Source organism: Panthera pardus, unplaced genomic scaffold (assembly GCF_024362965.1).
Source record: "Panthera pardus isolate Hobbes unplaced genomic scaffold, ASM2436296v1 HiC_scaffold_8, whole genome shotgun sequence".
In the NCBI taxonomy this organism is placed as follows: domain Eukaryota; kingdom Metazoa; phylum Chordata; class Mammalia; order Carnivora; family Felidae; genus Panthera; species Panthera pardus.
The window spans coordinates 60,287,172-60,313,551 of record NW_026527013.1 but is presented as its reverse complement, the minus strand read 5'-3'; the positions used below and the strand labels follow the sequence as shown (position 1 = coordinate 60,313,551).

The 26,380-nt window shown below is 43.9% G+C and overlaps 1 protein-coding gene across 12 annotated transcripts in view; it reads right to left on the bottom strand.

The window, feature by feature from the left end:
• Positions 1-26,380, bottom strand: part of LOC109261385 (solute carrier family 41 member 3-like) — a 319,912-nt gene that overhangs the window by 66,663 nt on the left and 226,869 nt on the right. For all 12 annotated transcript variants that reach the window (XM_053896886.1, XM_053896885.1, XM_053896890.1 and 9 more), the window contains 5 exons: positions 14,638-14,709; positions 8,925-9,069; positions 5,582-5,731; positions 2,844-2,988; positions 1,320-1,399 (listed from right to left, as the gene is read on the bottom strand). In XM_053896886.1, the coding sequence (XP_053752861.1) occupies positions 1,320-1,399; positions 2,844-2,988; positions 5,582-5,731; positions 8,925-9,069; positions 14,638-14,709 (592 nt within the window). The remainder of the gene's footprint in view (positions 1-1,319; positions 1,400-2,843; positions 2,989-5,581; positions 5,732-8,924; positions 9,070-14,637; positions 14,710-26,380) is intronic.

Sequence of the window (26,380 nt, the reverse complement as noted above, 5' to 3'; positions counted from 1 at the left end):
TGGATGCAAAAGTCTGTGGGCAGAGGATGGCTGCAGATCTATTTTGCTCAATCCACATGATTTAAAAAAGGGGGGAGGAGTGGATTTAAAAATGTAACTCAAATTAATTGTTATCATTTACATAAATTGCTGGCTTCTCCTAACAAGTCAGTTTTGGCAACTCTGGACCTCCAAACTTGCCAGGCAGCAACTGGCTGGAGCTAAGCAGGCCCCTGTCACTCCACACCAGGAACATGTTCTGCAGCATGACCTATTTCCTGCTGCTCCTTACTGCCCAGCTACTGTCATACTGGCTGAACTCATTCAACATTCTCATGTGGCCCCACAGTCATCTGAGTTGGTGACATCCAAGAAAATCTTTCCAAGCTTTAGCCTGCCTTAGCAGTTGTTGTCTTTCACATGGCCAGCTCCTTGTATGACGGGCAAGCTCTGCCTCTACTGGGGCAGACCTGCTGGGTGGCCCACTGATATTCAAGGAATAATCACCTGGGTTCCCATGGAAATGGGGAGAGGGGGTGCCCAAAGGCCTCTGTAGCCTGTTTCTGCAGCCCCAGAACACCAGGGCCTGGGACCAAGCAAAGTATGCAAAAAGCTATCACATTTGGTTCCCTCCCTGACTGGTCAGTCCCATTTACAGATCCTCATCAGAAGCCAGACACAAACCAAGCTTTGGTTAAAAGAGCCCATAGGGTCTAAGCCTAGAAGGGAGATCAATGAAGGGTTGGGTGGAAGACAACAGGGAATGGAGGGGATTCAGGCAAAGTGGACAAACACAAGTCCTCTCTGAGTGGCAGCTGATTATTTCCTCACCCAGAATGTGAACTCAGTATTGTCACAGTCTTGCTTTTGAAGAAGGCAGAAATCCAGATTTTTATGTGCAAAAGTCTTAGTTTTAAATGTCATCAATGAATCTAAATTTAAGAAATTAACAAACAAACATACAAACAAACCATGAGAAGCCAACACCCCAGTTCTGAAGGCCATGATCAGGTGCCAGTGAATCCTGGCTTAGATGTGCCTTCAAGGCACGGGATTTAGCTCTGTGGGACAGCTCAAGCCTCTGTGGTGACTGTGAGGAAGAGTGTGAGCTGGTGGAGCAGTGCTCAGGGCTTTCTCCCTGAGGGTCTCCTTCCATATGAGAAAAACCAGCCCGGTAGTCTCTGCCCAGCAGAAACACAGCCATGGCTCAGTTTCCAGATTCTGCCTTTGAGGGCCTGGGGCTGGAGCTCTGAAGTCACTGCTTTTCAGGTCCCACTGCGCAAGCCCTGGGGGCTAACACAGCCCAGGGGTCCCAGGTGATGGTGACTGCCAATACCTACCACATATGATGGGAGTAAATATGGCCATGCCTTGGAATTGCTGTTTAGAAATGGTTTTGTTCATGATGAGCCCTCCAAAACTGGGGAGAGAGCAGAGGGAAAATGATTAGTTTATCCTTGTAGGGGACCTGGTATACCTCTATACAAAATGTCTTATCAGAGGCACCTGGGTGGCTCAGTCGGTTGAGAGTCTGACTTCAGCTCAGGTCATGATCTCATTATTCTGGAATTCAAGCCCCACATTGGGCTATATGCTGACAGCTCAGAGCCCGGAGCCTGTTTAGGATTTTCTCTCTCTCCCTCTGCCCCTCCCCCAGTCATGCTCGCTGGCCCTCTTTCTCTCTCTCTCTCTCACAAAAATAAACAAATATTAAAATAAAAAATTTTTCAAAATGTCTTACCAGTTTCCTTTCTCAGTGTAGCAAACACTTTCCTGACCCCTACACAAAATATCTGATATAGACAGGCTGGTATCCACAGTGTCCTCTCCACCACGCACATGATTCTCCGCCTCTATTCTGAGCCTCAGCTGTTCCAGAAGGCCCATCAGATAATGTTAGCCCATTAAAAACAAGTTACAAACTCTCTGAGGTCACATAGCTGGCTGGACTCTCCCATGTGACAGCTCATGTACCACAGCTGAACTGCTACTTTCCTGAGCAGTAAATGGAACCTACATGAGAATCCACTTCTGCTCCTTGTTCTTAGAGATGTCGCAATAAGACCTTGCTCCTACCAGCCCCTGGAGTTTAGCAAAGACTGTCCTGCTCCTACAGTCCTGGCGAGGTTGGATCAGTTTGTAAAAGGAGCCCAGGAGCTTTCTGGAATCAAAGACACCTGGACCACAACCACTTCTCCCTAAGAGTCAACGTTAGGAAAGCACCCCAGAAAGCACTGGGGTGGTGCTCATCCAGGTCTACTAACAGAAAGGGCTCTGGAGAGTGAGGTTCAAGGGTGGAAGACCTGAGCTCAGCTGAAGGCCCAAGGGCCCAGGGGGACGAATCCCTCAGCCCCACTAGGTCACACCAGCAGCCATGCTGTGGAAATGGTATTCACAGAGCCATCACTGTGGGGCCAGGTGAGGGACCCCCTGAAGCCCAAGCAGGGGAACTCTGGCAGCAGGGATGGGGGAGACAGGTGTCCTGCAGTGCCACGAGGGGACAAGAGGTCCTGGCATCAGTGTGTTCATCTGATGTTTCCAGGTTCAGTTCTTCCTGGCTCTGATACTCCTGCAGTGGTAAACAGGACTGCCTCTCAGAATAAATAAGGTCTAAGGTTCTTGGTGAGAGGGAAAGAGATGAAGAACAAAGAGGTATGACTCAACAACCGGCACCGGGGACTTAGTGAAGGAGCCCACAGCAATGATTCCCTCCAACCATGATCAGCCAGAAAATGATTTAAACCCACATGATTTACATCCTCACCCTGGAGGCTTGGTGGCCTCAGGCCACTCTCCCTGTCTGCAGAGGCCAGACAGGGGTGGCATGGAGCAAAGGGGTGGTGGCAGCCCTCACTCATGTGCACATGCTGATGACCATCGCCAGAATGACTGGGAACCACCCTAACTTCAGGATCCTCATGATGGGCGGGTTCTGCTTGACAATGAGGACCCACAAGGGGATCAGGGCCATGAAGCTGATACAGACCAGCAGCGTCAGGTATCGATTATCTGGGAGGAGAGAGGGAGAGAGAGAGAGAGAGAGAGAGAGAGACAGACAGACAGACAGACAGTGTGAGTGCCAGGGCACATGAGCATGGACTGTGGGGCCACAGTCTGGGCTGCAATGATTAGAGGTGAGCTTGGAGCTGAGGAGACGCTTCTGTCTCCGGTAGGGTGGACAACCTACCATACTTCTAAAGGTTTTTTCCATCTTATTAAGAAACTGGAAAAGCTCCTCTTTATCCTCAATTCCTGTCACAAGCCCCTTTACTTCTCTTTTTTGCTATTTTCCTGACATACATAACCTCTCCCATCTCCTTCCACCTCAACCTTATTATTATTATTAATGGTTACATTTATGGGATTGTGTCCACAGGCCAGCACGTCATGTTCTCCATTCCCCCTCAGATGGGCATAGGAGAGACTACAGCATGAAGAGGTGGCCCACCAGCACCCGAGCCAGCATGTAGACATCAGGGCTACAGCCAGAGTTGGTTAATGATGTCAATCTGCACCTGGCTGAGGCCAGCCTAAGGTGGCCTCCCCAGCATTTATGGGTCTCTCAGGGCTCAGACCACACCCAGCTTTGCAGCTACTTATGCCCCTGTGTCATCTTCTCTGCTGGTTGGAGCCAGCAGAACTCTGACGGTTCTGGGACACCTGACTGTTCCTGGAGCCAGGTCAGGGCCCCACATACCACCATTCTCACTCACTCCCTTCTTCCCTTATATTTTGTGTGTCACCCTCCCAATCACTCCAAACAAGACACCAGCTTTCTCTAGAGCTATCCTCTCACCCCCAGCCCCACCTCTAAAGGACAGGCTCAGGTGGTGCACAGTCCTCTGCCAAGTGGACCCCAGCACGCAGAGGTGTGCACGTAGGTCTGTGCCCCACATCCCATTTCTCTGAGCAGCATCATTAGGAGGACCCCTCCCCTCTTGTCTTTCTCTGCACTAAACAATCATGGTTAATTCCTTTGCCATAGGGAGGCCCGTCTCCTTGGGCAGCTACATGGAAGCACAGGCCACAGGTGCTCAACTTGGACTACAGAAAAAGTAACTCATCATGGAAGGGGCCAGCCTCTTCGCCATCCCAGGAGGTGGGAGACAGGCCCAGGAAGCTCTAAGCAAGTCTCAAAAGCTCTAGGAAGCAGCAGCCTACAGGAATGCTGCTTTTAGGACATTTTTTCAGTCTGATTTTTCTAGAATGATTCAGGAGCTCTGGCAGAGGCTCCACCTCATATTTTCCCACCACCATGATGAATACTTCCCCCACACATGGCTTGTCTTCCCAACTACATTGACAGGTGACCCAGTCAGCAGCTCATTCTTCATCAGTGAAGATTTATCTCATATGTGCCAGGCCCAGTGAACCTGTAAGTGCACCCAAGATAAATTCACAGTCTAATATGAGGGATGGACAACCCAACAATGATTCAACAGCTACTAAGTTGTGTGTTGCAACATGCACATTAGGGCAGAGAAGAAGGGTCTGGAAATACCAGTGACCCAAATTTGTTTTATAAGTAAAACGCGATTAACCAACCCACACACAAATCTTGTTTTAAATTCACTATGGTTTAAAAATAAAATTAGGTCATCTTATCATTAGATCTTCATTGCCACTTACAGGAACTTTGAGGATCTCCCAACCATCAAATAGTATTGGTGGAAGGCAGTTCCTGGGGTGACAAGGAGCTGGTCCCAGAACTGAGAGGGAGAGGGTCTCAATGCCCAGACACACTAAATCACAGGTATTCTGTCAGTCTGCTTCAGCTGCCAGCATGTAAGTGCTGGGTGACTTCTCTTGGTCCAGAGTCTGAGTTCCCACAGGGCAACGATAAGCCAGAGCTTCGCTGTGTCTGTGCCTGTGTCTAGGTATTTCCTCCAAATAAGTGTCACCACATGCCCTACTGCTGTCCACCATCTTCTTCACTGTCCACTCCACTCACTGATGCCACCTGCCCCCAGGTACTTGGGGTTATGACCATGCAGAGAATCAACACTTACTAGATCCAAACAACTGTGGGCAGCCAGCTTAGGTGGAAAGCAAAAACTGTGATGCTCAGAGGGGAGTAGTCAGCAGGTGAGAACCATCTGGGAAAGGGAGATGCTACCTGTCCACAATGCCCAGGACAGCAACATGTTCAGTGTGCTCCCAGGGCAGATCTAGGGAGACCCCTGGTGGAGTCAGAGCTTCTGGCCACAAGGGTCTGTCATACAAGAGGTGTGAACGCCTCTCTTGGCTGATGACCAGGGCACTGGGCACCTTCTGAGGAGACCTGGGCTTCTTCTGCCTCACACCAGCAGGGAGAGCATATGCTGCTGCCCATAGCTACGACATGCCTCCTTGGGAGTCCCTTCCCAGCTGGTTTGTACATGGCCGGTGTGACACATGCCTTACCCATGGAGGGTCTGTTAACCTATGAGGGCACACTGAAGTGGCCAGGCCATCCTCTGGCCCTCCCTGGTCTCCTTGCACACCCCTGCCCTAAGGTGGAGACTGAACTTATCTGCTGACCTGAGTGGATGGGAGAGCTTGCTGTTTGCCGACATTGGACCCAGCCTTGTTCGTGTGCCCCACCTCAAGGGGTACCTCTTACCTTTGTGTTTATAGAAGAAGCTGCTAACAAAGGCCAGGATGGACAACGTGATGAGGTCTCCCAGGCTGGCAGCAATGGGCATGGCAATGTTGTTGTCTGGATTGATCCCAAGCTTCTGAGCACCAATTACTATGCAGACCATCAGCATTCCTGAAGGGAGGTGGCAGAGGAAACTCAAAGCACAGGATGAGAAAGTGGTCAGGAGGCTGCTCAGTAACTTTCCTGTATCCACACAGCCCTCACCTTAGCCAGGCTGCCCTAACACTCAGTTTCCCCGCTATTCTGAAGCCTGAGAAGGCTGCAGTAGGGTGGACCCTGTCACTTGCAGGCGTGATGTTAAGAAGCAGCCTGGAAGCTTTGATGATACACTCAAACCCATGGGGGAGACAGCAGGGAGGTAGTTCCTGGGCTCCCAAACCAGAAACTACAGATGTGAAGCTCACAGCTGCTCCCTGACAGGAAGAGGACTCCAAAACCACTGTGAGCAATAGAGCCCCAGGGGCAGAGCACAGCATCTTGTGTCTGTCGGGGTCCCTGGGGACACAGGTGCCCCAGTGGGATTAGCCACATGAGAGGTTTGTTAGGGACAAGGCCTGTGAGGAGGAATGGGGGGCCCCAGGGGTGTTGGGAGAGCCACGAGATGGCATGTAGGCCACCCTCAGTGGAAGACAGGAAGGAAAGCAGGGGAAGCACATGCAGACTACAGCACAGCACTGTCAGCGGGTCCACATCTCTGGGGAACAGACCCATCTCAGGATCCTGGCAGGGCCACCATTGGGCAAAGGCAGCAGGTAACCTCTAACAGCGGGGAGTGGGGGTAAATTTTTGGGTGTAGCACTGGAAACCCAAGAGACACATTCTCATGGCCACTATACCTCCCTGGGTCCTATTTTGTGTTCTGACTGTGTTCTGAGATGACTGTCACATGCAATCTTCCAGCCCTCATCTACTGCCTAGGACTTAATCCAACAGCATTGGGGGTTCCCGGGTGGCTCCGTCAGTTAAGCGTCCAACTCTTGGTTTTGACGCAGGTCATGATCTCATGGTTTGTGGGGTCGAGCCCCATGTCAGGCTCTGTGATGACAGCACGGAGCCTGACTGGGATTCTCTCTCTCCCTCTCTCTCTACCCCTCCCCTGCTTAAGCTCGCACCACTGACTCTTTCTTTCTCTCAAAATAAATAAATAAACATTTTTTAAAAGACACATTGTATCTTGGCTCTTGGTGTTTAAATACTTTACTCACTACTCTGTAACTCTAAATATAATTAGAATTATCACCTCAAGGCCTACTAACACTGCTGCCACTGGCCAGTTTGTGCCCTATTTTGTGACCAGATCATAGCTACTTTATCTCTTTTGAAATGCCAGTTCTAAGTGAGGTTGAGTCTGTGTGGCTGGTGGTCTGGTGAAAAACAGGGACTACATAGAAACCACCAGTTTGAGAGCACTTATTAAAAACCACCACCACCACCACCTGGCTTTACAGCAGTCATGCTGAGGTCACACTATGAGCCACCAGCCATGCTCCTCAACTTCTACACATCTTTGGACAACCCAGTTTATGTCCATGCTGCTGAACTTCACCCCTCATCTATGCTTCACTTTCCTCATCTGGAAAATGGGGAGCTAGGAATGGCATTCTCTATAAGACTCCACAGGAACAGGGCTGGCCTCTGGAATCATTTGATTGTGTTGTTTTCAGAGGAGACTTCATATCAAGTATCTCTTGGGCTCTATTTCTCCACAAGGTGTGGCATACTCATTCTTCTCTTCCCTTGGACAGACTGAGTGATGGCACCCTAGCCCCTGCCCCATGTGCACAGGCACAGGTACATGACCAGGAGCAGTCTGCCCAGGGAAGTGCAATTTATGAATTTGCTTCTGGGTTTCTGCACTCTTACCCTCCATCCCGATTACATACACTAGCACAGGAATGAAGAGAAACCACTAAATAACCTGCCACATTATCCTTACAGAGAGCTGAGCTCAAAGGTGTTTCATGAGCAGTCAGATGGAGAACAGAAGGGTAAATGCAAATCCGATTCACAGTTAGCACTTATTCTTTCTTATATGTGCACATTGTTTGCGAGAGACACTCAGACATGCAGTCCAGAAGAGAACCAAAATGAAGTCCGCTCATTCAGCAAACATTTGGCAGCTGGTAATATGCCTATTTTAGGTGTTGAAAATAGCCATCAGGCTCTGGGCTCATACAGTAAATGCTTGTTGGGTGGAGGGACAGACAGCACACAAGTAAGTGAACAAGCATTTGAAGTAAAAAAAAGGACATGAAAATAAAGCAGGACTATGAATGGGGGTGTGATGCTAGAGAGCTGATCAGAGAGGCTTCAAAAAGGAGACACTTGCACTTAGCTGAAATTTGCTATGTGCTTGCATACTGATGTCTCACCCCAAACCAGAACATACACATCACAAAACAGTGCAGTTACTCAGTAGTGCATCCCCTCCACTGCACCAGTGCCTGGCACACAATAGACACTCAGTAAGTACTGAGTAAGGAGCGAATGGGGGGACATTCTATGGTAATTGCACGGCAACCATGGTTGCCCCTGAAATGAGTGAGCTCCCTGAAGACAGGGTTGTTTGTCACTCCTTGTGTGTTCCGCCTTCTGCAGACATGGAGGAAACATCTGATACATGGCAGGTGGTGTGACAGGAGCAGAATAGGAGAAGCCCTATTCTAACAGGGCACCTCTCTGAGGAGCTGACATTCTAGCAAAGGGGTGAGACAGAAAAGAATGAAGAAAATGAACAATTGCAGATGTTTGTAAGTGCTCAATAAGGAAAACAGGTGCATAGTGCAGAAGAGCATGTTGGCAGCTGGGGAGAAGGGCAGAGGGCAGAACTTGAGTGAGTCAGAAAAGACCTCTCTGCAGAGATGAAATTGAAGCTAATGCTAGAGTCTTGTTCCCTACAGGACTGCAGATGCCAGAATCTTCCACAGGCCCATTCACAAGCTGTGCTCAAGTAACATTGAATGGATGGAGGACGGATGAGCAGATGAATGTGTCAACTGAGCAAAGGCCAGTTCTCTGAACAAGCAGAGGGAAGAGAAATGGAGTCAGCAGCTCACTCCTGGACACATACATTGCCTAAGAAAGGACTCATTTTCCTCCTTGCCCATCCATAAGGTGGGGCTTGGAGACTTAACTAATAGGCTCTCCCCCATCCTCTGGCAGGACATGTGAGGCCCCACCATTAGTGCACCCATTTTCCACATCTCAAGGAACTGAAACACAAAGAGTTGAGAGCAAAGTACTGAAGAATGGAGGACAGAGAGAGCTAGGAGGGGGTGGTAACTGGGGTGGGGGCACAGCTCACCTAAGGCAAATGCAGCAAGAAAGGCGGTGATGACACTGCTGGCACACAGCAACTCCACCTTCACAAAGTCCAACTCCTCCCTAGACATAGCACCCAGCAGCAGGGCGGCCACAGCAGCCAGGAACCCCACAACGGTGGCCTGCACCTGTCAGGGCAGAAATCAGAAACATGAGGAAAGGTGTCTCTGACCATCATTGTTCCTCCCTGCCTTTGCCTCTGCCTCCTCTCTGACCTTGAGGTTACCTAACCTCCTTCCCTCACCCTAAAATTTGCCAACAGCCCTTCCGACCTGGAAAAAACAAACACCTCGCTTTAATCCAACTCCCTTGAAAACTATTGTTTTCTTGTTCTGCAACTTGTTTGATGCCATTTTCTGTCATGAAATCTTCACCTCCTACTCAGCCTTTGGCCAAGGGCCACCAGTCTCTTGCTCATGGCTCCTCTCACTGGTCTGGGCAAAAGTGCTCTATAACCCCCAGCTGCTCAGACATGCAACTTCTCCTGCAATGTGGAAACTTCCACGATCCACAGCTACGCCTTGGAAGTCTCTGTGCACACTCTGTCTCTCTCCCAGACTTTCCTTCCTTGGCAATTGCCCTTCATGCTGGTGGCCCTCTTTCTCTCCATTCTCCCCCATCCTGGCTGCAATTCCCATCTCATCTCAGTGGCGTCACACCTCTGCTGCTCATGCAGGCCAGTACCATGAGGTGCCCAGATCTCAGTATCAATACTGGCATGTTATCAGTACAGTTGACCCTTGACCAACATTGGCATTAGGGGCACCGACACTGTGTAAAGTTGAAAACCTGTGTATAACTTGTCACTCCCTCAAAACTTCACTACTAACAGCCTACTGCTGATCAGAAGCATTACCCATGACACAAACTTGATTCACACATATTTTGTATGCTATATTATATACTGTATTCTAATAAAGTAAGCTAAATAAAATTAAGAACATCATAAGAAATCATACATTTACAGTACTGTATTTATGAAAACAAATCTGCCTATAAGTGGACCCATGCAGTTCAAACCCATATTGTTCAAGGATCAACTGTAATTCAAATGTCTCAATGGAAACATGCTGTATTATTAAAGAACCCTAAAAAAACAAAGAACTCTACCATATATACGGATGAAAATGTTCCCCAAGTTAACCCACGTGATTCCAGTTAAAGTCCCAATAAGACTTTTCATAGCACTTGACAACTTAAGTTCCACAAAGATGAGTATGTGCAAGAACAGCCAAGACACCTTGAGAAAAAAGATCAAGAGGGAGTTTGGCACATTCATTATCAATATTTAGTTTTAAGGCTACTGTAATTAAAACAGGGTGGTACTGGCACAAAAATAGACAAATAGATCAGCAGGACAGACTGGAGTCCAGGAACACCATCAAGAATAGATGAAAATGTATATATGGAAATTTAATATGATAAAGGTAGAACTTCTAATCAGTATGGAATGGGTGGGTACTGAATAAACGGGGTAAGGAAAAGTGGATATCTAGGGGAAAAAAAGGATTCCTACATTATACCATTCATACACACACCCCACTAAACATAAAACCTAATGTATGAAAAGAAAAAAATATAGGATAATGTGTTTCAGATTTTGGATTAGAGAAAGACTCCTTCTGAAGATATGTAAAATCTATGAAGAAAAATGAAATAAGCTGTATATAAATCCAAGTATGACTTCTATGTGATACCACAAACTTCAAAGACAGAAACTGAGCAGGAGAAAATATCTCCATTTATAAGTAATAAAGGGTTAGTGATCAAAATCATGAAGTCCATTTTACAAAGCAATGCCAACTTTTGTGTTTTTTTTAATGTTTATTTATTTTTGAAGGGGAGAGAGACAGAACATGAGCAGGAGAAGAGCAGAGAGAGAGGGAGACACAGAATCTGAAGCAGGCTCCAGGCTCTGAGCTGTCAGCACAGAGCCCAATGTGGGGCTTGAACTCATGAACTACAAGATCATGACCTGAGACAAAGTCAGATGTTTAACAGACTCATCCACCAGGCACCCCAAGCAATGCCAACTTTTTAAAAAAGATAACCCAACAGAAAAATGTACAAGGGGAATAAATTGACAAGATACAAAAAGGAAATACAAATGGCTAAAAAGCAAATAAAAATGTGACCAGCTTCCCAAGTAATAGGAAAAAAAAAATTAATCCCAATTTGAAAGTAGGTATCTTATTTCTTTGTAATTGATGTTGGTGTTCCTTTATGAAAAGGTCAGTGCCCTCTCAGTTTTGGCGGGGGGTGGGGGGGGGGTGGGGAACTCAGCAGGTGCTAAGCCCTTGTCTGTGCTTATCCAATGAATGAATCAATCAATGAGTGCATGGGTACACTATATTTATCCCCCAGACTAGGTAAAAATAAAATTTAAAAGGTTTAGGGGCACCTGGGTGGCTTAGTCGATTAAGCATCTGACTCTTGCTTTCAGCTCAGTTCATGATCTCAAGGTTCATGGGTTTGAGTCCTGCAGTGGGCTCTGTGCCATCTATGCGGAGCCTGCTTGGGATTCTTTCTCTCCCTCCCTCTCTGCCCCTCCCCTGCTCTCTCTCTCTCTCCCTCAGAAATAAATAAACATTAGATAAATTTTTAAAAATTTAAAAGGTTGATAATATAAAATACACATTGACAAATATGTGGGAAAATGATTCTCTTACATACAGATGGTGGTAAAATTGGTATAGGAATTCTGGGAGGAAACTTGGCTACAATTTACCCATATACTTATGATCTAGCATTTTCTCAGTACAACATTTGCACATGTGAACAAAGAACCATGTAATAATGAGAATAATGACTGGAGCTGACATTTCCTGAGTGCTATCTGCTATTCTAAGTGATTTTCATTCATTAAGCCATTCTTAAAAGTACAAGTTACAGAATTATATGTACAGCATAATACTTTTTGTGCTTAAAAAAACACAGAAAGACAGGGACACCTGTCTGGCTCAGTTGGAAGAGCATGTGATTCTTGACCTTGGGGTCGTGAGTTTAAGCCCCAGGTTGGGTGTAGACATTACTTAAATAAAACAATATTTTAAAAAAAAACACAGAAAGTCATAGCATATATTGTCTATGGCCACATACACCTATATGGGAAATACAAAGTAGTTTAGAAGAATACTTTCAATGCTGGTGAGGTTATGGAGAAACTAATAATTAAAACATTAACATTGGTGCTATTACTTAATACTAAGCATTGAAATATTTTATAATCCTTTTTGGAAAAATCTAGATCTTTAAATTGTTCATACCTTGTGAACTTGTGGGAAGTTATCTTCAGAAATTCGTGCAAAAAGAGAATAATGTCATTGTGGTGTAATTTATTGAGCAGAAGCCTACAAACAATTTTATGTGCACCCATGTGATGAAGGTCGAATGAGGTGGGATAGGGCTGAATTTGGACAGTTTGCAACGGCCCTGTTGGACCAGCTCTTAGTGGCTGCACTTCAGTCTTACTAGTTGAGTTCCTGGGCCCTACCAGTTGTTAAAAATCACTCTTGGGTATATTTTAAATATTACTGTTGGGTATATTTGTGATAGAATATCACAATATTTGTGATATTGTGAAATTTGGGTATATTTGTGATAGAATACTAAAAGTTCAATTATGAAATTTATTGGACCATGTGTGACTCAATGTTAAACTCCTTAACAAACAGAAGAGACAAACTTATATCCATGCTATGAACCAGAATGTGCCAAGCCAGTGTCTGGCCCAGGTCAGGACTTAATGAATGTTGGTTGAGAATCGATCATGTGGAAATGTGCATACATATGGACAAGGATTTGGAAACTTGTAGCTCAGGCACTTATTACCTGCCCCTTGCCAGCCTCTCTGTTAAGGGTATCACGAGCATCTCATTTAATCTCCAAAGCTCTTCAGCCATAGGCCATGGTCCTGGCACAGGTGACTCGGCTCAAGTGGAGAAGGCAGACATCTACACACAGAATTGCAACCAGGTCAGCTACAGCTGCATGTGCAAGGTCCCAAAGAGTACCTGGTGTCAGGCTGGAACTGAGACCTGATTGGAACTTCATTGCCAGAAGAATAAGAAGAGACAGGACATTCCAAGGAGAGGCAACCACATACACAAAGGCAGCAGGTGTGGGGTACATGAGGCTGTGGAAGGGACAGGACCAGACCAGGAGTACCTTTGGGCCAGGCCTACACTTTGACAAGTAGAACCAACAAAGGAGCTTCAGGAGGAGGCAGTTTGATCAGCTCTAGGATTTAGAAAAGGTCACTCAGGTGTCCAAGCAGAGGGGAGCCAGAGGGGAGGGAACCTGGGGCAATGAAGAGGTTTGATGTCAGTGATGCAGGAGACCAAGAGGCCAAGGCAAGGAAGAAAAGAAGCAGGGCTGGATTCAAGTACAGCTCAGAGGCAGACTCTTCCGCGAGTGGTCATAAGGTTGAGGAGCAGAGATGCTGAGAGAGACTCGGTCTCAGGCTTGATTAATGGGAAGACTCCTCACTAGGCACAGCTACTATGATTGGGAGTTTACCACATGTGGCCAGGTGCCATGGCCTTACATGATTGAAACCTCACAACAGACCATCTTACAGATAAGATGAGGTGATTTGCCCAAGGGTCGACCCCCAAAATGAACTTTCAACCATCAAACTCTTTGGGATTGGGGACTTCACACGAGGTGAGTGTGAGGATATAAGGTGATGATGCCAGATCTGGCTAAGGTGTTTCAGGGATGCTTCGGTGAGGGGCAGATGGAGATGCCCCGAAGACAGCCAGAAACAGTGGCTCTAGAACCCAGGTGAGAGGTAAAGTGGATACCCACCTACTCTGATGGACAGGGAGATACAGCTAAGCAAGTCTTGTGTGGTCTGCCCAAGGCCAACCTGTTGATAAATGACAGCCTTAACACCAGCCTGTCTGATCTTAGAGTCCAGGTGCTTTGTGCAGCCTCAGGCTGCCCCCAGCCAAAGAAGCCCAGAAGGTTCTGGATAAAACTACTTCCTCTCTTGCCCTGAGCCAATTTGTTCCCAGTCTCCCCCTGCCCTAGGCTTCCTGATTTTGTAATACTCTGAGACTCCTCGGATGAAAACTTAGCCCAACTAGGGTCTATTTGAAGGAGGTTCAAGTTTGAACACGCATGAAACATTTAAGGGACAATGGTGTGGGGGTTGGAGGATATCCTGCAAAAGCTGAGAAAGCACAGGCTGAGAGGCAGGAGTGGGGCCAAGGAGGAACTTCCAGACAGGAAGAATCTCCAGAAACTATAAGCAGGATCATATGCACGAGGCAGTCAGAGGGTACACCAATTAGGATGTCAGTGACTTTGGCAAGCACAGCTTAAGTCAAGACAGTGGGAAGAGAAGGCAGTTAGCCCTGTCCATGCTATGAGAAACAGGAGTAAGTAAGTATAGGCGAGTCTTTCAATAAGTCTGTCTTGGAAAGAAGGAGGTAGAGAAGCTGGAGCGAACTTGGGTTTCAAGAAGAGGCATCTACACTCCAGTGCCAGTGCCTGTAGTTGGGCTGATCCTCCAGCTGCCATATGAGTGTGGTCTGGTGGTTACAGAATGGACGAGGGGCCCATTCCCAAAGCTCAGTCTGGAGTACAGGGACAAGGGCTCACTTAGTCTTTGCTCTTCCTACCTGGAGCAGGCCTGATTGCAGATTCAAAGCAGGAAGGAGATTCATCAAATGGACAAAGGGGAGAGTCACCTGAATGAGGGCGAGGTTACTGCTGATAACTCTGTGCTGCTCTTGGGTGTCATCAATTTGTCCAGTGTTGGCCTAGGATGAAAAGAAAAGGGCAAAGGGTAAGTCTGGCTGGTCAAAAAGCCACGTGAAGCCTTCCTGGAAAAGGCAATCTCTCAGGAGAGAAATCAGCAAATACCATTTCATTAACACCAGAACAAATTATTCTGCCCAACTTTCAAAACTGATGTGGGATGGGAAGGTAAGACACAAATCCCTTTGAGAATAAGATGGTGTCATGAACCATCTCTCCCATACTCGAGTATTCAAGCACACACAGAGGTAAGCGTCACCAACAATTTCAGAGCCACCTCTCAAACTCATCCATGGGCAGCAGGGGGAGGACCCCTGCTGAGAAGCTGGTTTGCATCCTCAGCTAGGTCTTCAGCCATGTTCTCCTCAGCACCTGCAATCCCTTTTCCCACTAACAGCAAGTCACATCTCAGATGACCACTAACCTCCTCAATCTCACTTCTGCAAATCATCCCATTTAAGAAACGTTTAAGTCCTTCTTAGGATAAAAAAACATGATCAGAAATACAATTTTCTCCTTTAAAAAATGGTAGTCAGCTTCTAATTTCATAGCATTTTACTGCAAAATTCAAGATGTAGATAAGAAAAGGTTTCAAGCAAATACACTTTTCTAGCTCCTTTGTAATTAGTTCATTATGTTCCTGAACTCCAAAGAAAAAATAAAATTACTTTTCATTTTCAAATAAGGGGAGGCTTTTCTTTTCAGCATGATGGAAACCTCAGGTGTAGCACACGCCATGGAGCCAGGTGACTTTTACTTCACACAGGTAGATTAATATGCACCTTGGGAGTACCCATCGGGACAAGGGACTAAGGTGGAACAGAACGAAGCTACACAGCTTGCCACACACCAAACATGCAAGGCCAACAGGCTCATTTCCCTTCTCTGCTCCATGCTATGCTGGGTGCTTGGTGGACTCAACCAGTGCATTTACTGTGTCCTATCAATCCACCAACTCTAACCCTTTATTCATCAGATAAGGGGGAGCTACCGGCCCATGACCCCTGAGTATTAATTAGAAGGGCATTCCTTCCTCAATGGCTGAACTGGAAAGGGAGTGATGCCAAGAGGTGCAGCAGGAGGACTGGAGGGCTGGGGAGCTTGCAGAACTCATACAAACAAGGAAGGAGGAGGACCTGAGGGAAAGAAGCTGTGAGAAGGGGTGAGATGGTAAGGAAATAGGATTTCAGAGCATGTGGAATGGATGGACCATTTTCCAGTGGGGAACAGACCAAGGCAGCAAAAGGTAGGGAAGGAAGCAGGGCAGAACCAGACTAGCAGGATAACCCACAGGGAGGGGGCACTTGGGAGCAGGTCTCCATCAAGGTAGATGGATACTGCTTTACCCTGGAATGGTGGTCCCAGAAATGTCCGGGTAAGAGCTGGAGAGACAAAGCCAGTCCAAGCACAGGCTCGGTGGCTTTTTGCTAAGAATGTAAAGAGAAAATCAGTGGGAATTTGGGACATCTATTATGGAGACTGACCTAGATTCATCTCAGTGGGTGACGTTTGGGGAGGCCCTTCCCAAATGTTCATTTGGATCACACAGACTTGAACATTTTAAAATGTCTTTTAATGTCTTACAAGTATAAATTGCTATGTGAAATCCTATGGGGTCCTATCTCAGTTCTAGATTTTCTAAATCTTTCCTTATTGGCTACATCGTAACAGGTTGCTTTAACGGATTCAGACCATGAAGATGACATATCCTCCGGGCACCTTCTGGGTCTGGATTGTACCTGGCTGACCCATATAGATGCATATACAAGCTCCCTTGCCCTGTTGCTTCTGGTTGGTTTTGGTCAGTGGGGAGTCACGGAAAGTCACTGGAGGGACAGCAAGAGTGAGGGTGGGGTATAAGCATCTCTGTGCCCTTCCCACTGCCCCAGTGGCTGTGCTCCTCCACACAGACCTGCAGCACCAGCCAGATGGCCCTTTCCTACAGCTCTCCCGGGTTCTGAGAATCATCCCTACCTCTACTCATCCTCTTGCCCCTTTCAGCTTAGACTGATCATCACTTCCTGTTATTGCCAGTCCTAGGGTGATTCACTGCCCTTTTGCAGTTTCCCATAATCCTGCCCACAATGTGGTCAACTCTTCATTAAACCCTGCTCAGCTCCCATCTGTATGTGCCACCTCTCTCCTGCCAGGATCCTGACTTATCCACTGAGTTTTATCTTCGTAAGGACACTTAGCTTATTCACAATAAAAAAAACCCAATTTGTCATTATTTTGTATATTTTTTCCCAATAACAAATATACCAACTATTTTCCAGTAACAAAAAAAAAGACTTACTGGATTAAGATGGAGGACTGAATGTTTTACTATCCTTCCTAACCAAACTGAAGGATAGGGAAAGACAATCTTTTTATTTTGAATTAATTTTAGACTTCAAAGGAGTTCCAAAGTTAATATACTTTCCTATATACCCTTCACTCAGCTTCTCCTGATGTTAACACCTTATATAACCACAGGACAATTATCAACTGAGACATTAAGGCTAGTACAACTTTATTAACTAAACGACAGAACATATTCAGATGCCTCCAGTTTCTTCACTAGTGTCCTATTTCTGTCCCAGGGTGTCAATTCAGGCTGCCCATGTAGCTAGTCATCATGTCTCCTTGGTTTCTTTCAATATGTGGCAGTTCCTCACCTTTCACTGTCTTTCATGACCTTGACACTCTTGAAGAGTACTTGATTAGATATTTTGTACAATGTCTCTCAAATGGGTTTGTCTGGTGTTTCCTCATGATTACACTGAGATTATTGGGTTTTGAGGGAAATCAGGCTACAGAGGTATAGTGCTTTTCTCTTCACATGGTATCTGGAGAGCTGTCATACCAACATGGCTGATGAGATGTGGCCTTAACCTTGGTCCTTGGTTCAGGTGGTGTCTGCCAGGATTCTCCACTATAAACTTACTGTGTTTCCCTTCCGATACTCTGTTATTTACTAGTGAGTCATTAGGCCCATTCCATATTCAAGGCAAGGGAATCCAGCTTCACCTCCTAGAGAACAACGTATCAAAGATTTGAGGACATCTACAAACTACTATAGTGATTCACAAGTATTTGGGGAGATAGTTTGGGGCCAAGCAAAGATCCTATTTCTCCTTCAAGTGCCACCTACTAATTCATTAGTGGATTTTGCCTGTGACAATGATCAGTATGGTATTCTAATGGTGATTTTATATTTCCTTCATTCTTTGCACATAAAATTTTCTCTGAGATACAGTGGTCCCTTCTCCCCCTCTTAAATCATTTATTTACATGGTATGATTGGACTCATGGGTATTTATTTTATTCTTCAGGTCATAATACTATTATATTTATTTTGTCACTAACACTGCTCCCACTGTGGCCATTGGGAGCTCATTAAGGTTGTCTTTCTGACATGCACCCACATGCTGTTTAGTACTTCCTTACTTTCTGGCACTATCTGATACTCCAGGTACATCTTGTATTTTCTCTGCCCCAGTCCTAAGATGAGCCATTTTCCCAAGAATGTTGGCTTCTTTTATTGAAGAATGGTATCAGAAATCAAGACCTAGATGGCAGATGTGTTAGGTGCCACTGGGATGGTACTGCTTCTAGGTTCTGTTAGTGGGAGAGCTAGGAAATGTATGTATGGATCCTAACCCATGAATATACACATACCCATGTCTATTGTTGTACCTATCTGCATACATATTAAAACAAACGTAAGTCCATATTCATATTTCTGAGCCAAACCCAGGATCATAGGGTTCATTCTAGCATTGAGGAAATGATTTTTAAAATGGACACAAGTTGTGGAAAATAAAAAGAGGTATCTATAGTTTAACACAGCTTAAGAGGGCATCCCTAAATAATGTAAAGCAGGAGTTAGGTTGGAGGAAGGACCCATAACCAAAAGGTCTACTGCACAAAGCAGAGGTAGCCCTGAGGATGATGGGAGCAGAAGGGAGCCTGGGACAACTGAAAGGGCTTTGGCCCAGAGAGCAGAGCAGGAACATCCAGAAGAGTTGGCCTCTTCCCTTGTCTGCCAACAACGAGACACCTGGCCATTGGGCTCTAAGCAGAAGTAGTGTGTGTGTGTGTGTGTGTGTGTGTGTGTGTGTGTGTGTGTGTGTTGGGGTTAAAAAGGCAAAGCAGTGCCCAGAGTGGCCATGATAAGATGGACAAAGAGTCTCTAGACCCATAAGCCCAGTTACTAGCACATACTTCCAGGTAACCTATTTTGACTCACCACCCCCCCCAACCCCAATCACTACAAGTATCCTCCTCTAAAGGACCGCATTCAGAGATTCACAGAGTAAGAGGAAAGCTAAAATAAAATGATGCTCAACCAACCAAAAATCACTGTTCATGAAAGGAAGGTCACAATCATGAAAGAGATTCATCAGAGTCAACAAATGGAAGCACAAAAATCTAAGGAAACAGTCAAAACAGGAAATTGAATAAGACTCTAGGGCAAGCAAATTAACAGATGTGGGAGAATGATGCTTCCGTAAGTGAAAAGACAACTTTAAATTCTAGAAAGTACAAACTTGATCTCTGAATTTAAAAGAGAGGATTAAAAAAAAAGACAGAAACAAACAAAAGCTCTTCATTAGATGACCTCAATAACACAATGGTCAGAGAGATGGAAAGTGATTTAGTGAAATAAAACATCAAGCAGAAGTATTCCCCCGGACCAGACACAAATACAAGAAATGTGAAAAGAAAGTTAAGGAACTCAGAAGGTAGATTCAGAAGTTGCATTGTGCACCCAATAGTAGTAGTAGGGGGTGCGGGGTGGGGTGACAGAAAGAATGAATACCAAAATATTCAGCAGTAACAGCAGTAACAAGGTTTCCATAGAACTGAAGACAGGCATAACCCTTTAGATAGAAAAATCTAAGATATATGTAAGGTAATGAGAAAAGGCCCTTGCCAGAGACACCATGATGAACATAGCTGATAAAGAGAAATATACCAAAAAGTCCAGATAGAAAGGTGAACACATAATCTAAAAGAAATTAGATTCTAAAACTAATGGGGCTTCCAGGGGGGCATGGCTGGCTCAGTCAGTAGAGCATGTAACTCTCGATATCAGAGTTGTGCGTTTGAGCCCCCCAGTGGGTATAGACATTACTTAAAAATAAAATTTTATTTTTAAAAGTTATGAGGCTTCCATCAGCCACACTGACCACAAGAAGACCCTGAAAATATGCCTCAGTACTGACGGAAAATAATTGTGAACCATGCATTCTCTATAGTTCCAGGTTGGCATTCAATTGTGAAGATAAAATAAAGTATTGTCACACTGCAAATGTCCAAAAAGTTCACTTCCAACAAATCCTATCTGATTACTAGAAGACACACTAAAGTAAAACAAAAAAACAAATTTAAAAGAAAAGTGAGGGAGAATGATATCAGCAAGATGGAAGGCTAGGAAGCTCCAGGCCTCATTCCCCCCATGCAAATACCAAGTAAAACAAGAGACTGACCAAAACAGCTTTGTGAGAGCTCTAGAAACCAGTCAAGGATTTGCAAAATCAAGTGACCCCTCACCAAGAAAAACCCACACTTAGAACAGTAGAAAATCCAACAGTGTCTTTGCTTATCCTTGCACCACTTCCTCCTTGGTACAGAGTAGTGCAGTGCATGGTGCCTTCCTCAGGATAGAAGGAAAACAGTGGACCAGTTTGCAACATCCTGGCCTTCCTGGAGGATACCTGAGGGTCTAGTTTCCATTTTGCCTGACTTGGAGATCAAAGGAAAAGGTGGCATAGTTTGGATATCAGTTTCCAGGCTGCCAAAACCCTGTATCCAGGGTGCTGGATACAGTACAGCTGCAGGGAATTGCAGGCCCATGCATGCCTGGGGCAAAGACTATAGACGGAAAAGTACAATAAAGCATGTAAGTCCCCAAGGAGAAGCAATGCTGAGTTTTTTAGGGTAATTAAAAGGTTTTTAAAGAAAATTTTCAATGTCTTTTTATTTACTTTTGAGAGGGAGAGAGAGAACAAGCTGGACAGGGACAGAAAGAGAGGGAGACACAGAATGCAAAGCCAGCTCCAGGCTCTGACCTGTCAGCACAGAGCCTGACACAGGGCTCAAACTCACTAACCATGAGATCATGACCTGAGCCAAAGTTGGATGCTCACCCGACTGAGCCACCCAAGTGCCCAAGGTAATTAAAACATTTAATAGCAGCCATGTGTGGTGAATTGGAATGGAAAAAAAAGTACATATACAGGCCCAGGGAAGACACATGCCCAGAAAAAGCCTGAAAAGACTTTAAGCCTTCACACCAGACTGACTAGTGAAGGTCCTCCCTTTCATGAGCAAGTCTGCAAAGACTGGGAGAGGTAGCTATTTTCTCAAATGCCAATTTTTCGACAAAAGATGAGAAGGCAGGGAGTGCCTGGGTAGCTCAGTTGGGTAGGCATCTGACTTCAGCTCAGGTCACGATCTCATGGTAGATGAGCTTGAGCCCTCTTTGGGTGAGCACAAACCCCACTTTGGGTGAGCCCCACTTTTCTCACTCTCTTATTTAATAAATACTTTAAAATAACTGTCTTACATATGTTCAAAGAACTAAAGGAGGACATGGATAGAGATCTAGGGAAATGATGATAACAAAATGAGAATATCTACAAAGAGAAACTTTTACAAAGGAACCAAGAAAAATATGCAGCTGGAAAATATAATCACTGAATTGAAAAATTCACTAGAGGGGTTCAATAGCAGACTCAAACAGGAAGAAGAATGAATCAGTGAATTTGAAGATAATGTCATTTGAAATTATCAAGTCTCAGAAACAACAAAAAAAAAAATGAAGGGAAGTGAACAGAGAGCCTACAGGACTTATAGGGCACCATCAATCAGATCCATCCATCCATCCATTCATCCATCCACCCATCCATCCATCTCATGTGTTTCCCAGAAAGGGAAGAGAGACAAAAAGGGGCAGAGAGCTTTTTTGAATAAATAATGGCCAAATTTCCCCAAATTTGAGGAAATACATGCATATCCAAATGCAAAAAGGTCAACAAACCCAAGGAGGACAAACTCAAAGAGGCCCACACGAAGAAACATTATAACCCAACCACTGAAAGTCAGAGTCAAAGAGATAATCTTGAAAGCTACAAGAGAAAAGACTCCTTACAAATACAGGATCTTCAGTAAGGTATCAGATTTCTCAGGGGAAACCATGCAGGTCAGAAGGTAGTGGGATAATATATTTAAATATATTTTTTGCTGGAAGAAAAAATAAAATTCACCAAAAGTTCTATATACAGCAGAACTGTACTGCAAAAAACAAAACAAACAAAAAAACAACAACAAAGAGAGAGAGAGAGAGAGAGAGAGAGAGAGAGAAACAAGAGCATTCCTAAATGAATAAAAGCTGAGGGAGAGTTCAATACCACTAGACCTGCCCTAGAAGAAGTCCTTCAAGTTAAAGTGACAGGACTTTAGACATGCTAAAATGAGCCCTTCAAGTTAAAATGAAAGGACACTAGACAGGAACTCAAAGCTGTATGGAAATATAAAGTTATCCAGTACAGGTAAATATTTGGATAAATATAAAAACCTATATTATTTTAATTGTGCTTTGTAACTCCATTTTTTATTCTTTTATATAATTTAAAAAGCAAAAGCATAAAAACAATGAAACTATGCTAATGGATACTCTAATAAAAATAGATATTTTGTGACATCAGTAACATAAAATCAAGGGTAGAAGAGGGCAGAGGTATAAAGGAGTAGACTTTTTTATGTGATTGAACTTAACTATTATCAGTTTAAAATACATTGTTGTAATTTTAGGATGCTATATGTCATCACTATGGTAATCACAAAGAAAATAACTATAGAATACAAACAAACAAAAAACAAAACGACAAGAGAATCAAAATGTATTGCTATAAAAAATCACCTAATCATACAGAAAGACATTAAAGAAAGAAAGAAGGCACAAAAATAAAGCTGTAAGACATACAGAAAACCAATTTTAAAAATGGCAATAATAAGTCCTTACCTATCTGTAATTACTTCATTATAAATAGGTTAAACTCCCCAATCAGAAGACATAGACTGGCAGAATTAAGAAAAAAAATGGGTCCAAATACATGCTTTCTACAAAACACTCCCTTCAGATTTGGGAGATGCCTAGGTTGAAAATGAAAGGATGGAAATATCTCATGCAAAGAGCAACCCAGAGTGCAGGAGTTGCTATATTATTAGCAGACAAAATAGACTTTCCATTTAAAACTGTTGTAAGAAACAAACAAGGATATTATTTGATGGTAAAGGGGTCAAATCATCAAGAAGATATAACAATTATAAATGCACCAAATATCAGAGTTCTTAAACAAATGCAAACACTGACAGACATGAAAGGAGAAATGGACAGCTCTACTATGATAGTTGAAGACTTTCAATAATGGACAGAAGAACCAGGCAGAAGACAAATAAGGAAACAGAGTATATGACTAACAATATGGAATGACTGGACCAAACAGGCATAGATAGAACACTCCACCCAAAAATAGAACGCAAATTTTTCTTAAGTAGCCTTGAAACATTCTCCTAGATGAACCATATGTTACCCCACAAAACAGGTTTCAATACATTTTTAAACACTGAAATCATATAAAATGTCTTTTCCAGTCACATTAGAATGAAACTAGAAATCAATAGCAGGACAACTGGAAAATCAGCAAATACATGAAGATCAAAAAAAAATTACTCTTCACAACCAATGGATCAAATAAGAAATCACAACAGAAATAGGAAATATATTCAGATAATTAAAATGCAAACACAACATACCAAAACTTAAGAGATACAGTTAACACAGTACTAAGCTGGATATTTCTAGCTGTAAACAGTCTTAAATTAAAAAAAATAATAATCTCAGTCAACCACAAAAATGACAACTTAATAAATGTGAAAGAGAAGGGGCGCCTGGGTGGCTCAGGTGGCTAAGCAGCCGACTTCAGCTCACATCATGATCTCATGGTTTGTGAGTTCGAGCCTCACATCGGGCTTTGTGCTGATAGCTTGGAGCCTGGAGCCTGCTTCAGATTCTGTGTCTCCCTCTCTCTCTGTTCCTCCCCTGATCTCACTCTATCTCTCTTTCAAAAATAAATAAAGATTAAAAAAATTTTTTTAATGTGAAAGAGAAGAACAAACTAACCGCAAAGCTACTAGGAGCGAGGAAATAATAGTGACTAGATCACAGATACAGAATGGAAAAACAAATGAGAAGATTAATGAAACCATGAGTTGGTTCTTTGAAAAGATCAATAAAATTCACAAAACTGTAACTGCATTGATTAGAAAAAAGAGAGGACTCAAAACTAGAAATGAAAGAGGTACATTACTACTGCTTCCATCAAAATCAAATGGTATTTTTTTAATTCCAAAACCAGAAAAACACCTCACTAAAAAGGAGAAGTATAGACCATATCCCTCATGAACATGGATGCAAAAATTCTCAACAAGATACTAGCCAACTGAATCCAAAAATACATTAAAACAATTATTCACCACAACCAAGTGGGATTTATACCGGGGATGCAGGGCTGGTTCAATATCTGCAACTCAATCAATGTGATACATCAAATTAATAAAAGAAAGGAAAAGAACCACATGATCCTCTCAATAGATACAGAGAAAGCATTTGGCAAAATACATCATTCTTTCTTGATGAAAACCCTCAAGAAAGAAGGGACAGAGGGATCATACCTCAAGATCATAAAAAAAGCCATATACAAAAAAACCCACTGCTAATATCATCCTAGATGAAGAAGAACTGAGACTGTTCCCCCTAGAGTCAGGAACACCTCAGGGATGTCCACTCCTGCCACTGTTATTCAACATAGTATTAGATGTATTAGCTTCAGCAATCAGACAACACAAAGGAATAACAGACACCAAATCAGCAAGGAGGATGCAAACTTTCAATCTTCACAGATGACATGATACTCTATATGGAAGACACAAAAGATTCCACCAAAAAACTGCTAGAACTGATCCATGAATTCAGCAAAGTTGCAGGATATAAAATCAAACCACAGAAATCAGTTGCATTCCTATATGCCAATAATGAAACAACAGAAAGAGGAATCAAGGAATTGATTCCATTTACACTTGTACCAAAAACTATAAAATACCAAGGTATAAACCTAACCAAAGAAGTGAAAAACCTATACACTGTAAACTTTAGAAAGGTTATGGAAGAAATTGAAGAAAATACAAAAAAAAAAAAAAAAAAGAAAGAAAAATATTCCACGCTCATAGTTTGGAAGAACAAGTATTGTTAAAATGTCAATACCAGGGCACCTGGGTGGCTCAGTTGGTTGAATGTCTGACTTTGGCTCAGGTCATGATCTCACAGTCTGTGGGCTTGAGCCCCGCGTCGGGCTCTGTGCTGACAGCTCAGAGCCTGGAGCCTGCTTCCGATCCTGTGTCTCCCTCTCTCTCTGCCCCTCCCCCACTTTCACTTTGTCTCACTCTGTCTCTCAAAAATAAATAAATGTAAAAAAAAATGTCAATACCACACAAAGCAATCTACATATTCAATCCAATGCCTATCAAAATAACACCAGCATTCTTCACAGAGCTAGAACAAAAATTCCTAAAGTTTGTATGAAGCCAGAAATGACCCCAAATAGCCAAAGCAATCTTGCAAAAGAAAACCAAAGCTGGAAGCATCAAAATCCCCAGCTTCAAGTGTATTACAAAGCTATACTTATCAAGAAAGTATGGTACTGGCACAAGAACAGACACTCAGATCAATGGAATAGAATAGAGAACCCAGAAATGGACCCACAAACATATGGCCAACTAATCTTTGACAAAGCAGGAAGGAATATCCAATGGAATAAAGACAGTCTCTTCAGCAAGTACTGCTCAGAAAAATGGACAGCGACATGCAGAAGAATGAACCTGGACCACTTTCTTACACCGTACACAAAAATAAACTCAAAATGGATGAAAGACCTCAATGTAAGACAGGAAGCCATCAAAATCCTCGAGGAGAAAGCAGGCAAAAACCTCTTTCATCTTGCCCACAGCAACTTCTTACTCAACACGTCTCCAGAGGCAAGGGAAACAAAAGCAAAAATGAACTACTGGGACCCCATCAAAATAAAAAGCTTCTGCACAGCGAAGGAAACAATCAGCAAAACTAAAAGGCAATCGACAGAATGGGAGAAGATATTTGCAAATGACATATCAGATAAAGGGTTAGTATCCAAAATCTACAAAGAACTTATCAAACTCAACACCCAAAAAACAAATAATCCAGTGAAGAAATGAGCAAAGGACATGAATAGACACTTCTCCAAGGAAGACATCCAGATGGCCAACTAACACATGAAAAAATGCTCCACATCACTCATCATCAGGGAAATACAAATCAAAACCACAATGAGATACCACCTGACACCTGTCAGAATGGCTAACATTAACAACTCAGGCAACAACAGGTGTTGGCAAGGATGCGGAGAAAGAGGATCTCTTTTGCATTGTTGGTGGCAATGCAAGCTGGTGCAGCCACTCTGGAAAACAGTATGGAGGTTCCTCAAAAAACTAAAAATAGAACTATCCTACGACCCAGCAATTGCACTACTAGGCATTTATCCAAGGGATATAGGTGTGCTGTTTCGAAGGGACACATGCACCCCCATGTTT